This window comes from Strigops habroptila, chromosome 6 (assembly GCF_004027225.2).
Source record: "Strigops habroptila isolate Jane chromosome 6, bStrHab1.2.pri, whole genome shotgun sequence".
In the NCBI taxonomy this organism is placed as follows: Eukaryota; Metazoa; Chordata; class Aves; order Psittaciformes; family Psittacidae; genus Strigops; species Strigops habroptila.
In genome coordinates this window covers 68,957,163-68,973,420 of record NC_044282.2, presented here as the reverse complement: position 1 = coordinate 68,973,420, position 16,258 = coordinate 68,957,163, and the positions used below count along the sequence as shown (strand labels likewise).

At 38.8% G+C, this 16,258-nt stretch overlaps 1 protein-coding gene across 5 annotated transcripts in view; it reads right to left on the bottom strand.

Annotated features, from left to right (window-relative positions):
* TASP1 (taspase 1) overlaps positions 1-16,258 on the bottom strand; it is an 85,659-nt gene that overhangs the window by 50,330 nt on the left and 19,071 nt on the right. For all 5 annotated transcript variants that reach the window (XM_030489110.1, XM_030489109.1, XM_030489107.1 and 2 more), the window contains exon 7: positions 12,433-12,512. In XM_030489110.1, coding sequence (XP_030344970.1) covers positions 12,433-12,512 — 80 coding nt within the window. The remainder of the gene's footprint in view (positions 1-12,432; positions 12,513-16,258) is intronic.

Below are 16,258 nucleotides of genomic sequence, written 5' to 3'. Positions count from 1 at the left end.
AACATCCCTCTTGAAATGCAGAGAAAAGGGCGGGGGGAGGAGGGGAGAGGGAAATGTCTTTTGTCAATTGTTTAATCATGCAAAATCAAGCTATTAGGAGGGCAGAGGAATACACAGGTAAGTCACAAATTCAATGAAAGTTAAAAAGCATAGGTTTCCTATTTAATCTATAAGCCTTAAAAACTGTCATTTTAAATTAAATTCTGAATATAGCTACATCACTATTATTCAGAAGACTGGAACAGCTGCAAGAACAGTCTGTGAATAAAATCAATATTGCAGAGCCAACAGAACACACAGCTTGCATTTACATTCTCACAAAGTACACAGGCAGCGAGCATGTTTCTTTGAAAGCGAGCATGTTTCTTTGAAAGCTCCCCACGCAGGTGCCAAAATCACCTACTGAACTCTCCTTTAAACCTGTTTTTAAGTACATAAAACTAGACCTTAAACTACCACAGTTATTCAAGTATATAACCTAAAAGTAATGAGAAAGCTGTCATTTCTCTCCAAAAACCTAATGAATACCAGTTTCTTAAAACTGTAAACACGTATTAATCTGCCATCACGAAGAAAGGAACTCTCTAGCATACAGAGCTGATTAATGCAGCTTTGGACAACACATTCACGTTTGAAATGAGGTCCAAGAGGCAAAACACAAACACTTGATAGGAGAAAGCAGGCAAAGAATTGTTTTAGTCTAGTACTAAGAGGATGAAGAGGAGGAGGAGCAAACGAAAACCCTCACACGGATCAAGAATTTGTTAAACAGAAGTACCCCAAAATAAGCCAGCCCATTGTTTTTAATAGATTTTTTTCTACCAGGAAAACTTGTAAGATGACATGCCTTCAGTAAATACAGCAAACACCTACAGGAAAAGTAACAACAGGGGTAAGAATGAAGCCTGGCCTTGGTAGTCATCAAAAGTAGGTATGACATGTGGATAAATATGCCTAAACCTATTATCCACTGCTGCCATTGCCTCCTGCCAATTCAGAAAAAAGGTGCACCTAGAGAAGCAAGACACAGGGCTGCAGGAGCCCATACACAAAAACCCGAACACACCAAGTTTCCCTTGTACTCCAGAACCTAATGCTAATAGTATCCTAAAACCTTCTGCATGTTTTTGCATGTTCACCAGTTCAAATACATGCACTAAGATCACATGAAAACTAGAGAACACATGGGCTAGTTCCAAGCTGCCCTGCCAGCTACAGAGTGCTGCCACTCAGCACCATCACTCCAACTATACCCTAGTTGCCACTTATCATGCCACTTTTTCCACAGCATAAGAAAAATTCTCCAAGCTTGAGAGATTGTCGTGTTACAGCTGAATCCAGGTCAGAGATGTTTCATTCACTTAAATCCTCAGTCTCTGGCTAAGCAATTGAACAATTTTCAGAGTTTACTTTGTGCTTTAAGATTCTGTTTGTCTTTTCAAAACAAGAAAAAACCTGAGGATCTGCTTTGAAAGATCTAACTGTTAACAGTAACTTCTTTTCTACATTGTCAATTCAAAGTGGTACCAGTAAGCTCAGAAATACAGGGCAGAAAAGAAATCATTATTAACAAAGTAGATCACATTTTACTAGGCAGTAAGAAACACTATGTACGACATTAGGCTAGCGAGGGTTGGAACTAGATGATCTTAAGGTCCTTTCCAACCCTAATCATTCTATGATTCTATGAACCACCTTGTCCATGTTTACAGAATGGCTGACTCTATCCTACAAGGCAGTAATTCTGGCTAACAGAAAATTGTGCTTAGTCCTCAGCTGTTAGAAACATCTTCAATTCCTGGGTACTCTTACGGGATGATCAGATATCCAAACCCCCAGGAGATGCAGTGACATGCATCTTTTGCATATCTTGACCATGTCAGGCAGGCAGATTAAGAAAGTTTTCTATTAACATACAATGACGTAGGTCAGAATGGCTCTTAAGAGGCCATGTAGTCCAACCTCCTAGAAAAAGCAAATCCAATTCAAAAGAGCTGCATAGGAACTTGGTCAAGGTTTTGAGTATCTTCAAGGATGGACATTTCACAACTCCTCTTGGCCTCTGTTCCAATATTTAATCAATCAACCTCATGTTGAAAAAGATCTTTTTTTTAAATCAGTCAGAAGCTCACATATTCTAATTTATGTCAGTCCTTTATGATCCTATCCCTGTGCATCACACACCACCATAACTTTAGTCATATACCACTTAAATGCACAAGCACAGAACAGTGTAGGTTAGGGAAGCTAGCATGTTTGCCTAATAAAACACACAAACTGTCCCAGCTTCCTCCATCACACTGTCTACAAAATCTAATCATCAGCTCCTATGGTGACAAATATTGTAATATTTGTCACATTGGAAAGTTTATTCTGTTACACTAGAGAGAGATAATAGGTGTCAGTCATGGTTCTGTACTTCCAGATTACATTAATTTTGATCAGAAACAGCTGAGGGTCTTTTGTGAGGCAGGGGGGATTGTTTTAGGGAAGTTCTTTTGCACGGTTTAATACTGTGCCTCTCAGAGTTACTTATATGAATTACTGCATTAATTCAATTACTTTCATGTTTTATTCAGTTTAGCATGAAATGTCATATCTTTCCATACTGCGAGGTGGGGGGAAAAGTCTATTCAGACTTCTCCTAGGGTGGAAATTCTGGAGCTGAGGCTACATTTAACTTCAGAATAGTTATTAGCATTAACTTTCATCTGAAAGTCGAAGACTTTGTTTTAGCAAGGACTGATGAATAATTGCCTTTCATTATTTAAGGAAAATAATTATTATCAGTGATTACCAATTTTCTTAGCAAGATGAAACAGCTAATGTCTCCAAAGTGGCCAAAGAATTGTGAAACAAAGGACTAGTTTGTAAAACAAACCCTAACAATTTCTCTTTTTTTCCTCTGACATAGATTTATGCCCCACTTCAGATGACCAGTTAAAAATAAAATGTATTGAATCTTAAATTTTATTTTTCCCACAGAATAAGGGGACGAAGACTAATAGCAAATGAAAAGCTGCCTGCCCTCAGTTTATTCCTGCCTTTGCAATCTTCTATGTAAAACCACGATAAATGCCGTTAAACTGGCTAGTACTCTGGTTGTATTACCTTGTTCTACTAGTGATGAAAGAAGAACAAGTTGGCTTCATGCTAAACAAATGAAAGATATAATTCAAGTTTTCTGAAAACATCCTGTAAGTTTGGTCCTTGAAAAAGAATATATTATGCAGTTTAAAATACAATAACATTTTATGAACTGAAAAAAAATCTGGGATTCAAATGTGCTTGGTTAATGATGCACCAGAACATGGAAAAATAACCCACTGAACACTTATTTTGAAAATAAGTGCTATACAGAGAAGGAAAAAGCCTAAATACACTTTAAGTTCATAATTCACATTACTTCTAAACCTCAACTTTGTGGTGCAAGGATGCTGAGAAATTTCATTTGTCCTAAATGACAGTACAAAACCCACTCTCACCTACTCCAGCAAGACAGCACATTCCAAGCTTGAGAAGAGAAAAAGGACATAACACAGTGCTGAAGACAAGCACACCTTCCTAAAACAAATGCAATATAGCTACGTCAGCCTGATGTTGCCTGGGCCAAGGAGAAGAGGAAGCAAGAGAGAGCGAGCTTATTGACCGGGGATGAGAGGGAGCTAGAGAAAGAGACAGTAGATGGCATTTTAGTTTGAAAAATTCTTGGATCACAGTCCAGGGGTATTGTTGTTGGAATCAGTAGAAAGGTATTTAGTACAACATCCTTTGATTTTGCTCAAGAATTTGAAAGTTTAGATGAAAATCAAATATGTGCTCTCAGATAAAAGTCCCTGACAATTACTACCCTACACAGTAATAGCACGTGGACTCAAACTCACTTAAATGAACTGTGTCTCGGAAGCCACAGAGTACAACCAGCCGTTCTGTTTTGCTTTCTTTACATTTATGTACACACTATAATAAATAAAACTACTTCAGAGCTGCTGGGAGAGGAAGGAAAAAAAAGAACAAAACCCCTCGCAGCTTTACAAAACGATTGTCTGTTAGTGTTTAAATGCCATGCTCGGGCCTCATCCGGATTAAAGACGTGTAAAAACTGACAACAGAAGCGTATCGGAACTTGAATATCATTAAAAGCTCAGGACTTCAGTCTCACATTTGCAATATCTATCACATGTCCCTGCAATGCAGCATGGAGCTGCCTCTTTAAGAACGAATAATCTTCAAGGACCTGAAAACATCTTCCCAGTCCTCCACATTCCCTCTTCAACTGCACAAGGTACTACCAGGAGCTACCCACAGGTACTCTGCAGTTACACACTGCATTTTGTGCTAGATAGTGGGAGTGCTGGGCAGAATATTGGTCACAGCAGAGTTGTAGAAGACAAGTGTAAGGGTTTGCCACAGAGAAGGCTCAGTGGCTGAGCACAGAAGAGGTAGAATCAGCTCCTGCTCAACACCCTTTGCCTGCATTAGAGATTGGTATTAGTGGATGTGGTATCAGAACATGTGCTTGACAGTATGATGTTCTATCTATAAATGAAGAAGAAAAATCTTGCAGTCACATCTTGCTCAAAGTTAAGACTGTTTTCAAAAGGTTCCAGTGTTACTGGATACTCTCACAAGAATGGACCACAAGACCAGCATTTCATAATTCATTAGGAGAGGATCCATCCCCTACATTATCATGGCTGGACAATAAATACAGCTTTTATACAGGCTTTTTACATCACTATCACCACTTAACAGAAAGAGATGCGAAAGTAATTTTCAGCAAGCAGGTCAGTAGAAGACAAAGAAAGAGATTGTTGGTCTCTAAGTTCAGAGATGTCATCTGCGTGCCACTTGTTTGCCATAAAACTTCCACATCATTTACTCATCTCTTGTACTAATCCTGCTGACGCTTTGGCAGCCTGATCATTCCTGTAACTCCTTTTACCATTATGCTACATACAAGTAAAAATTTGATCAAAAATATTGACAGTTCTATTAAATAATGATACAGTGAATAAGTCAATGAAAGACAACTGTATTCCCCATTCTACACAGCTCTTCAGAACTTAGTCACCTTTCAGAGCCCTTAGAAATGATCTAGAGAAAGTCAGAACTGTCCTATTCATAGAGTCCTTGAACCTACTGAAATGTACGTACAGGACAAAATGCAAGACTGAGGCACTTTTTTTAAATATGGTAAAATTGATACATCTCTACTTGGCAATTCTAGCTCTGGGCACATTAAACAGGCCTGTAGCTGACAGGCTGGTTATTATACTACACTAACATTTCTTGCCCAAAGTTAATGCAAACCATTTTTAGTGAAAAGACAATTCCTTAAAATTTCCATGCTTTTATAACCCATATCTATTCCCTTATGTATGCTCAGGCTAGGCTGAAAATTCAGAAAATATTTAAGTGAACAATTGTGTTTTCACGTAGAAGTAACAAATACAAATTTCTAGCACCACTGTATCACAAATCAAGGACAATACTCAAACCTTCCTATTTACCGTGGTGGAGCAGCAAGCTGGGAACACAAACACTAACTCCAATGTTTCTATTACAGGCATAACAAATTATTACCCTACAAACCATTATGCAACCTGTAAATTTTCAACAATCCTTGTTTAAAAAGCAAACAGTAAATTGAAAATACTAAGAAAAGTCTAAGAATATATTTAAATCTTTGAAGTACAGACTGAGCTCTGACCAATCATACAGCACCCCCTGGCAGACAGTTCTTAGAGTCAACTGAAAGAACCAGAAAGGAGAACTTTCTGCATTTTATCTTTCTATTCCATATTAAGAGAGAATACAACTATTGAAGAGAAGCAAATTAAAAAGGAATATACTAGCAAATTAGTTAACCCACAGGAATTAAAATGATCCAGTGAAGAATTCTGTTGAGCAGTTGCTAAAATAAATGGCACAAATGAAAACAGACAGATGAAAATAAATTTAATTTTAACAAAGTTAATTACATGACAAATTAACACCACTTATGCTCATGTTGGGACCAAAGACTACTAGTGCTACTTTCCATGTTACCACACTTTTGACAGACAGCAACATGAATAGGGAAAAAAATGTACTTGGCATCAAAGGCATATTAAAAAAATCCCACCACTCCTTTCTCAGGGAACTTCTATAGAGAGCTGTTCTTCCTAACAAGAACCGAGGGTAAACTGTTGCTGGACATACCATTTCTTACTACTTCCTGGAAGAAATCTCTTTTTTCCATCGAGCAGCCTTTCCCGCTCCCTGGAAGATTTTCATTCAAAGCATCTTCTGGGTACTTCAACCCAACCTTTTTTCTGGCTAATTTATAGCCATTCTATTGGCTGCACTCAGCTGTTCAGATTTCAGAACTGCAAGTGAACTTACAATATTATGTCCAACTCCAGGGAGCATTTACATCATGTCTGGCTCTTTTTCTTTCCTCCTTTTTTATTGCCAGTGAAAAACATGCGCTTAAGAGAGCACATTTACTTTGCGTATTATGGAACAGAGGTGGCAACTTTTATTGCTAAAAGACAACGCATCTTCTATCTGATACTTCTTAGTTTCCTAAAACTGTATTCAGATTACCCAAGTTTCCTAACCAAATCCCCCAAACCCTTGTGTTTCTCTCCAGATTTTCATTCTTACCCTAAATACAAAAGGACAAAACAGGCCAATGCCCACAGCCACTGCCTCATAGCACAGTTCCAGCAATACGGCAAACGTTTTGCTTAATGCAATAATAGTTACGTGGAGGAGAGAACTGGGAGTGGGGTGAGGTTTGGTGTTTTGGAGGAGAGGCAGGCTAGGTAGGCAACACTGGTGGACAGGGAGACATACAGTGTCACTAGAAGTATGACAATCCGCATGATGCTTATCTAGAAAAGGCTCTCCCTCATCAAAGTATCCAAGCAGCCATTAGGTAAAAGGGAATTTCCTTGCATACAAAAAACTGGTTAAAAAATGCAAAGCAAAGTATGAGTAAATAAATGGCCTGTTACAAGTGGAATGACAAATCAACCTATATTTGCACCTTGTTCAATAAGATGTGACTTTACCAATGACATTAAGTTATTTAAGCTAATAAAAGGACCTAACTGAAGAAGGATTATGAGTAGTGACCTGACAATATCTGCTGGGTTAGCAGATTTTATTCAGTAAATCTCAAAATAATGAAAAACAGGTAGTTTTTCAAACACCCCATAGTTGTAAAGGTTTTTGCAGATGCTGGAAATGAAGATGGGCTCAAGAGGAAATAACAATTTCATGGCAGGAAATGCCACTCATAATCTCCATGTATCCAGGAACTAGTCATGAGTCAGGAATTTAGAGTCTGGGATAGCAAATGGTGTAGGGAAAGGGAAGTATATATTTGCTCTGTACTTCTAGTCTTCCTAAGCATCATTTGTGGCTACTCCTGGATTCCAGTTATCAAGCTATGTGGATCCACGGCAGCTACTTCTGTTCTTAGGCAGTATGAATTACAGAAGTACTTGTATTCACTTCCACATTGCTAAGAGTTAGAAGTCCAAGCTTGCTGCATGACTTAACGTTGTAAGTACGATGCTGTCTTACACCACATCATCTTTATCAAATCAACTATAGGCTGAACTGTAAAATTCAGATCAAAGTGTTTTGGTTATTTACGAGTGCAGGCACAGATATTGACAGTTGAAGATGTACCTCAAATTTACGTTGTTTATTTAAAGTATATTTTTAACATTTATAAGGGGTTGCATGATACAGTAGATTAGCATTTCTAAACTGTAATTACTCTCTTAACACTTCAATCACATTTTCAAAGTGTGCACAGATAAAGCTCTAACATAAGCCAGAATGGGCTCTAGTATTGGCAAGAATTCAGCTCTAGTATGGGCAGGAATTAATAAATTCAGCTTTCTTGCAGACTGTAGGCAATGCAGGCAGATCACATTTCTTTTTGCTTTAGAAAAACACCCACTCACTACACTGGAAAGCCACCAGATTTCTACAAACAGTAGAAATCCCATTTCCTCACACACTTGGCAAACCAAAGACAAAGCAGGTGAGCCCTGACATAACCTTGATGTAGTTCAACAAGCAACATGGTTTAAAACATCATTTCAGTTTGGTGCTCAGATACTTTGATAGTTCGAAGAGAATTATGGAGTGTGACCACAAAGCTGATCGTGCAACTTTCTTTGTTACAGATCATACAGCGAGTTCTGTCCGTGCAAAACCAACCACACCATCCCACAGCCTCAGAGCACATATAACATGATTCTTGCTATCTCAGGTCCAGGAAAAGGGAAACAGAATAATGTGACTTTATTTTGCATGTGCAGCACAGAGAAGCCAAAACATATGCCTGTATGTTCTCCCTGCTAATATTTATTGCAAGTACATGTCTAAGATTTGGATTAGGGGTTTAGGGGGGTCGGGTTTGGGGTTTTGTAATTATGCCACTAAACATATTTTCCTGATGTTTGCAATTACTTCAGTTTTACAGAGCTATTCCAACAGTCACATAATTTCTAGTTAATTTTCCCCCAATTCTCCATGCAAACTCTACTCCAGCAATCGTAGCGAGCACAATCGAAAAGTCTCCCTTTGGTTTTGAAGTTTGTTACATTATTTAATGCAATAGATCACTTCAGATGAATCCGTCTGTGGTTGCTTGGAAAGAACATTCTCTTTAGTTTCTTAAACACATCATCCAACTTCTCCTCCCTTGGTAACACCAGAAAAATCTATTCTGGCTTTCTCACATGTTAGCTGTAAGACAGTTCCCAATTTCTTTTTAGCTATAACAATCCCTTGTTGTCACACTCAGTGTTAATGGTTACTTTCCACCCCTGCTGACCTTGTCAGCTTGTCTGTGTGTTACAAGACTACCTTTCCTAAGGCCTCGTATGGAAATCAGCTTAACATCTTCTGGAACTGATTTCTCAGGTTTTTCTTTGCTCTTTCTTGCTGTTGTGACTGTTTTTTTAAAAAAGAAAAAACCTAGATACACTTCCATTAATGATTATACTGCAAAATTAAGAGTATCTTAGGAAAAATTACAACTTTGAAGCAATATTTTCCCAGATGCCTCATTAGAATGGCTAACAATGCTTTCTTAACATAAGCTAGTATTGTTTTCCCCTGTGTTCATTTTAGGCCCCTGAATAGCAGACATTGACATCTCATCTTTTTTGAAAGGGAAACTGAAGCACAAGACTATAAGAAGAGTCATATATCTCCTTTCTGTAAATCCAGTTAGACATAGACTATCATTTACATTAAGGTCAAGCAACAGAATTAGAGCACATCTGTGAAGAATTCAGTTTTAAGTAATTTACTCAGTATGACAAAGAGTATCTGATTGAATCTCAGTGTCTGCCACTGATTTTTCCAGCATACCCTTCAACTACCCTAATCTGAAATCAATTCTTCCAGCAAAACATTCACATAGACTCATAGAATAGTTTGGGTTGGAAGGGACCCTAAAGATCATCTAGTTTCAACCCCATGCCAGAAGCAGGGACACCTTCCACTAGACCAGGTTGCTCCAAGCCCCATCCAACCTGGCCTTGAACGCTTCCAGCTTCTCTGGGCAACCTGTTCCAGTACCTCACTACCCCCACAATAAAGAACTTTGTCCTTATATCTACTCTCAATCTCCCCTCTGCCAGTTTAAAGCCACTCCCCCTTGTCCTGTCACTACACACCCTTGTCAAAAGCTCCTCTTCAGATTTCTTGTAGGCCCCATTTAGGCACTGAAAGCTGCTATAAGGTCCCCGTGGGGCCTTCTTTTCTCCAGGCTGAACAACCCCAGTTCTATCAGCCTGTCTTAACAGTCACAGCCTGCTTCACAGCATCAGTTCATTCCTAGAGCACGTTCATAGAATCACAGAATAGTAAGGGTTGGAAAGGACCTTAAGATCACCTAGTTCCAACCCCCCTGCCATGGGCAGGGACACCTTGCACTAAACCATGTCACCCAAGACTCCATCCAGCCTGGCCTTGAACACCGCCAGTGATGGAGCATTCACAACTTCCTTGGGCAACCAATTCCAATGCCTCACCACCCTCACAGTAAAGAACTTCTTTCTTATATCTAATCTAAACTTCCTCTTAAGTTTAAACCCGTTACCCCTCATCCTACCACTCCAGTCCCTAAGGAAGAGTCCCTCCCCAGCATCCTTATAGACCCCCTTCAGATACTGGAAGCTGCTATGAGGTCTCCATGCAGCTTCTCTTCTCCAGGCTGAACAGCCCCAACTTTCTCAGCCTGTCTTCATACGGGAGGTGCTCCAGCCCTCTTATCATCCTCGTGGCCTCCTCTGGACTTGCTCCAACAGCTCCATGTCCTTTTTATGTTGAGGACACCAGAACTGTACACAATACTCCAAGTGAGGTCTCACAAGAGCAGAGCAGAGGGGCAGGATCACCTCCTTCGACCTGCTGGTCACGCTTCTTTTGACGCAGCCCAGGATACGGTTGGCTTTCTGGGCTGCAAGCGCACACTGAAGCCGGCTCATGTTAAGCTTCTCATCAACCAACACCCCCAAGTCCTTCTCCGCAGGGCTGCTCTGAATCTCTTCTCCGCCCAACCTGTAGCAGTGCCTGGGAAGGCACATCTGTGCAGTGGCTCAGGCAGATAATTATATAGATGTGTGCTTCAGTATGTATAAACCCTGGTGAAAGCAGAGGGTACGTGGAGCTGTGGGGGGTTGGCAACTTTAATACCAACACTTTTTTCATCAACGTTACAACAGCAAATGGCATTTCTGCATTGATCTTGCAATAGGATTAACTCCCCAATCCTGGTTGTGGTAATTGTTTTAACACAAATTGGTTTGCTAAATAGAAGTATGCTGAATGTACTGAGGAGGCAACGACTGGTGTTTAGGACCAAGTTGGTGAAAATATATTGGCTGGGATTATTCTTCTCATGTTTCTCCACCATAAATTCATAGCCTGGGTTAAGTAAACCAGACTAGCAGTGGTCATCATTATTTTTAAACCGTAATATGTAGATTTACTCTGACCACGATACATTTTAGCTGGTAAAATATCATCTGGCAATTGATGTTACAACATAATCATCCCTGTCACAAGACACAGATACTAGGAACAATGAAAACTCGAGCATGCAAACAGATTTAGACAAGAAACCTTCCTTCTGGACTATTCCCTATTTCCTACACATAAGTAGCAACTACTTTCTTAAAAACAAAAAACAAAACCAAACCACACACACACACAAAAAAACCCCAAAGCTTTAAACGTTTTTTAGGAAGAGTCACAGAAATAAACGTTTTCTGCTTAACTGAGCCCAAAAATTGTTCTCCAAATGCTGTTTTGGAGAGTAGATGGATAAGGCAAAGTTTCAGTCCATATGGAACTAGAAATCAAAACTTTCTGTTCAAAATGAAATGTAGTATGAATATGTATGAAAATTGGCATCATCAAGTAAAATGGTGCCACTGTTTCAGTACATTTAAGCATGAAGTATTGGCAACTTTGAACTGCAATTTCTGGATGTTCATCTACATTTAGAATTAGACCAAGTAAAAGCCTTAACGGGAGCCCTGGGTTTCAACCTGTGGTTTAGGAACTACTTATGTATTTTATTCAGTAGTACTGTTTACTGTAAAATAAAGAAACCTTATGTAATCTTCAGTATACTCCTTCTTCTTTGGGTAATGACCTTTGATTTCTTTCCTGCCTAACATCAGCAGGAAGTGTAGGACATAAACTTCTTGCCTATTGCAAACTAAAGACTAGTAGTAAGGGCACTTTCCAAAAGGGAGGGGACTGAAGAAGATAAGGAAGGGGAGCCACATCCTCCTTTTCACAGGTGAGTGCACTAATTCTCAGTCTAGTTTATAGATGTGTATCAATAAAGGTTTTTGTAAGAGACTACTGCTAGAATCCAGTATAATCTATTTTCCAGATCAGGTTATCCCACCATAGTACATGAAGCAAAGCCTACCTAGGTTAAAAAAAAAGGGCAAATTAATTTGACTATTTAGACCAGAGCAGTTCTGGACAAAGACTCAGAGATGGGTGTAACTATAGAATCTGAGAGTCAAACTGGAACTCGCTGAATTTAGATACGTGGCTAGCTGGTGCTTTTGGGATCCAAGATGGATTACAACTGGAGACCTGCAGGACAGAGCTGTTACAGAGCCTGGTAAAAAACGTCTTTCATTGGATTTAATCCTAGAATCACAAATTCACTTGAATTAGATGTTGCTAAAATGCAGCTAAAGTAGTAGGGTGTAATTTTTTTCTATTTACTTGATAGAAAATTAGTAAACTTAAACCATCCTTATATACGATAATACCATCAGCTACTTGAATGTTAAGAACAGTGAAGTGATGTACCCCTCAAAACAGGAGGCACCATTTAAAATTACTCTGTCCTGTTCTTCCTACTGACACCACCAGTTTACTCACTTGTAGCCATGATACCTGGAGGACATGCTGGTATCCCGTGATCAACTGCCCATCTGTAAGCTCCTTCACCAACTAAAAAGCTAGGAGACACAGAAGAGGGAGTTTAAACAAAACCATATAACAAATCCCCCTTTTCTTGCAATTACTTTTTTCTATTTGGTTTGGTCATTTTAATATTGTAAGCTGTCTAGATTTCACAGAAACGTCAGCTATAATTACATTTGGCAACCTTATGTAGTTTCATTAAGAGACTATGCAGCTCTGACAATAAGGTTAGTATTGGATAAAAACAAGTGCTATTAAATTTGAAATTAACTACCAAATAGCACCAGCTTTTAATTGCAGCTAAAAAAAAAAAGGAAAAAGCACTAAGTTCTCTGTAACAATTTAGTGAGATCCTGAAGACCAACAACATGGGATGAATGAGGCGAGAATGGTAAGGTATTTCCAGTAAAGTTAGCCAATGCCACAGGAATATCAAGAAGTATTTTGAGAAGTACAACACAAGCTAAAAATAAGCCTTATTTGGAAGGTTGGAGGTCTATCTCAGAGTTTTATTAAGCAGTTGAAAATAGGACAAGTTACTGAATTTTTAATGTACTTGCTAAAAAAACCCCAACAATCTCAGAAGTTGTTTTTTAGTCAGTACTGAACACTTTACAGTAGTGAGACAGTATACACTGCCATGACAATGAATGATTGCAAAAAAATATATATAGACATGTAACTTTTATCAGAGGAAGAAAAAAAAAAAAAAGCAAGCTTCAATTATCCATAGTTTCCGCTTAAAGAAATTCAACTGATTCCACAAAAAGGGGAATGTAGTAGTTGGAAATCATATACTTTCAGAAAGCTGCTGCACAACAGTACCAACAACAGCAACAGAATAAAGAACAACTACTTCCAATCTTAACTTCGTATCCTGCTTTTGAAACAGAATAATACAACTGACTAATGCACACAAGAAGTAAAAACTGTTACAGAAATACCAGACTTCTGAATGTGAGGCCTAAGAAGATATTTCAGCTACAGAGTAGCCCCTGGGGCCACCTAGTACTACAATTTCTGAGAACATTATTAATATAATAAATTTGATGGAATTAATGCTCTTGGAAGTCTTCTTGACAGTGCTATATTTGACACCTGCAGCTTTCAGTATGGAGTATTTTGAGATGCTACTTTCTCTCTGATCACACAGAATCACAGACCGGTTTGGGCTGGAAGGGCCCTTAAAGCTTATCCAGTTCCAACCCCCCTGCCACAGGCAGGAACACCTTCCACTAGAGCAGGTTGCCCAAAGTCCCATTCAACCTGGCCTTGAACACTGCCAGGGAAGTATTCTGGGAATCTTCTCTATAACTTAACCAATACAAGAGGAGTGTCCAGTCTTCCCTTACAAAAATCCCCCAAACTAAAGTTTATCTAGATGAGAATTTGAACTGGTAAATACATATTTCTTACCATAGTTAGTGCAGCTCCAGATAAATATTGTTCACGTTGCAAGACACTGTAGGATAGTATTGGGTACTTTGGGAGAACTCAAGTGTCTCCTATTAGGTAAGCTAGTGCTCAAGAAACAACCTGTCACTTTCATTAACCTAAGAGAGAAATGCAAACCATGGCCAAACCTAATTAAGCAGTATTCTCCCTTGACTAAAAGAAGAGGGTTTGGTAAAACAATTTATACTGAGAGGAAGGGTAGGTGGATAAAGTATCAAGCTCAAACATTAGGAGGTTTATATATGGTAACTAGAATAGCACAGATCAGTCAGAAATACTGCATTTTACAAGGAACCTTGCAATTGCCTTTTTAATATTTAAAACCACAGAGAGTCACTAGTATTTATAAAGAGTGCAAAAAAAGCACTCAAGAACGTCTCAAAGTGATGTGACTTTTACTTTGCTCGCACTTGCATCCTTAATTCCTAGACTCTTTTCCTTCCTATAAGATGGGCACAGATAAAGTATTTTACAGCTCTGGTCCCCAAGAACAGTTAGATTAGGTGAAGCAGACTTAACTGAGGCCCCGTAACACCACAGAGATCATCCACCTTTTTTAAACTTTTCAGTTTAGATTTCTGGAAAGGACAGCAGAATAAGTTAAAACAAACAGTTCATCAAAAAAATTAAATAAATCAGAATACCAGCTAGACTGTATTTCCTATAAATTGAGATAGAATTATTTGGTAAAAGACTGCTACAAGACATAGAGCGTGACCCCAGTTCTGCAGGTAGCCAAATAGGTATAATCTAAACAAGACTAAACAGTCTTCTACACCATCCCAAAAAGCAAGTTCTGTGATCACACGGCCACACACGCAGTTGTACCAGCCACAGATGACAGGGTGGCAAGAGGGTGGGAACCAACAGTCTGGCACTAGGGAACTGCTTTAGTTGCGATGAGAATCATCCATGTAGCCATGTGGAAAAGCTGCAGCAGGCAAGAATGAATAGGGCAATACTATAAGCTGACATAAAACCAAAACTACCTTTAAACAGCTACCACCAACCTTGATTTACTGGGGGAGAGGAAAAATAGGGAACAAAGCCAGTGGGCTATAGAAAGCAGCCAAAACCCCACCAAATTTCCAAAGCCATTAGGGTAATTCAAAATAAAATTTTCCAAAGGGGTGGGGGAACCCAAAACCAAAGGATGAATGAGCTTGTGCTCTGCTACACTGAAAGTTGGTTTTGCACAAACAAGGTAAAAAGACCTCTTTTGCAATTATAGCAAATTAAGAGTACTCTACAGTTGTTACAGGCTCAGAATACACAGAAGATTAAAACATCCTCCAAGCAAGGAGCCAATGCTTGGACACTTTTTAAGTTCCAGGCAAGCTAGACCATATTAATGGAAAATAGAAGTAAAGATCTCTGAAACTGGTCCTTTTTGGCAATTTTCTCCAAGAACATGGTTATCCTTGTGCTATTTGCTCCGAACAGAATCATTTAATAAGGGCTGTAAGGAAACAGGCCACACCAAGCTAAACAGAGGAATGTTCGGTTCACTGAAGATGGTCAAGGCGATCCTGAATGTAACAAGCTCATTATGTAATGTTTATTACAAAATGCAGCAATCGCTCAGAAATAACTGTTACAAAGAAGAAATTGTTCTGAATAAATATAGAACAGAGATAAAAGGTGGTGTAAGTCTTCATTCTAGGCACTTGACTACACATTGCCCTGTAAGCTACTCAAAGTCTGTATCCTACCTACAGTACTGTAAAACTGGTAACCATAAAATCCTGTATACACAAAGCAGGGTACCAAACCCTAAGAAGGGATTCCTTCCCACATGGGTTACAATCAATACTGAAAAAGGGATACAGACATGAATGTAGATAAGGAGTTCTAAGAAAGGAGACATTTCTACCATCCTGCAATTCTTACATGTGTACACTTAATAGTAATCAGATGTAAATAAGCCTTTTCCCTTGGGAAGGTCAAGGTTTCAGTACAAAAAAATAGAAAATCTTCAAACTTACTACTACAAAACATCTAATCCACTATTCTGTGACCGAAGACCACTTCCAAAGATCCATCCAGTAACTGTGCACTTAGAATAGTGCTTTCTTTTGTAAAATTATACAATGAACAGGATACACATCATCATCTATGATAATACTTAACATTTAGAAGGTCAGTATTTTCTGTTCCTGCATACATAGGCAGAGAAAATCCTGACATTAAGCTGAATAAAATATGGCAGAAAGATGTAATTTGGACCTTAGAAGTTTCAACAATTGCACTCATGCATTCACAGATTCTCTACTTTCAACTTTTAAAGTTTTACTTTGGACAGTGGGATTCTGTGTTTTAAACAAGA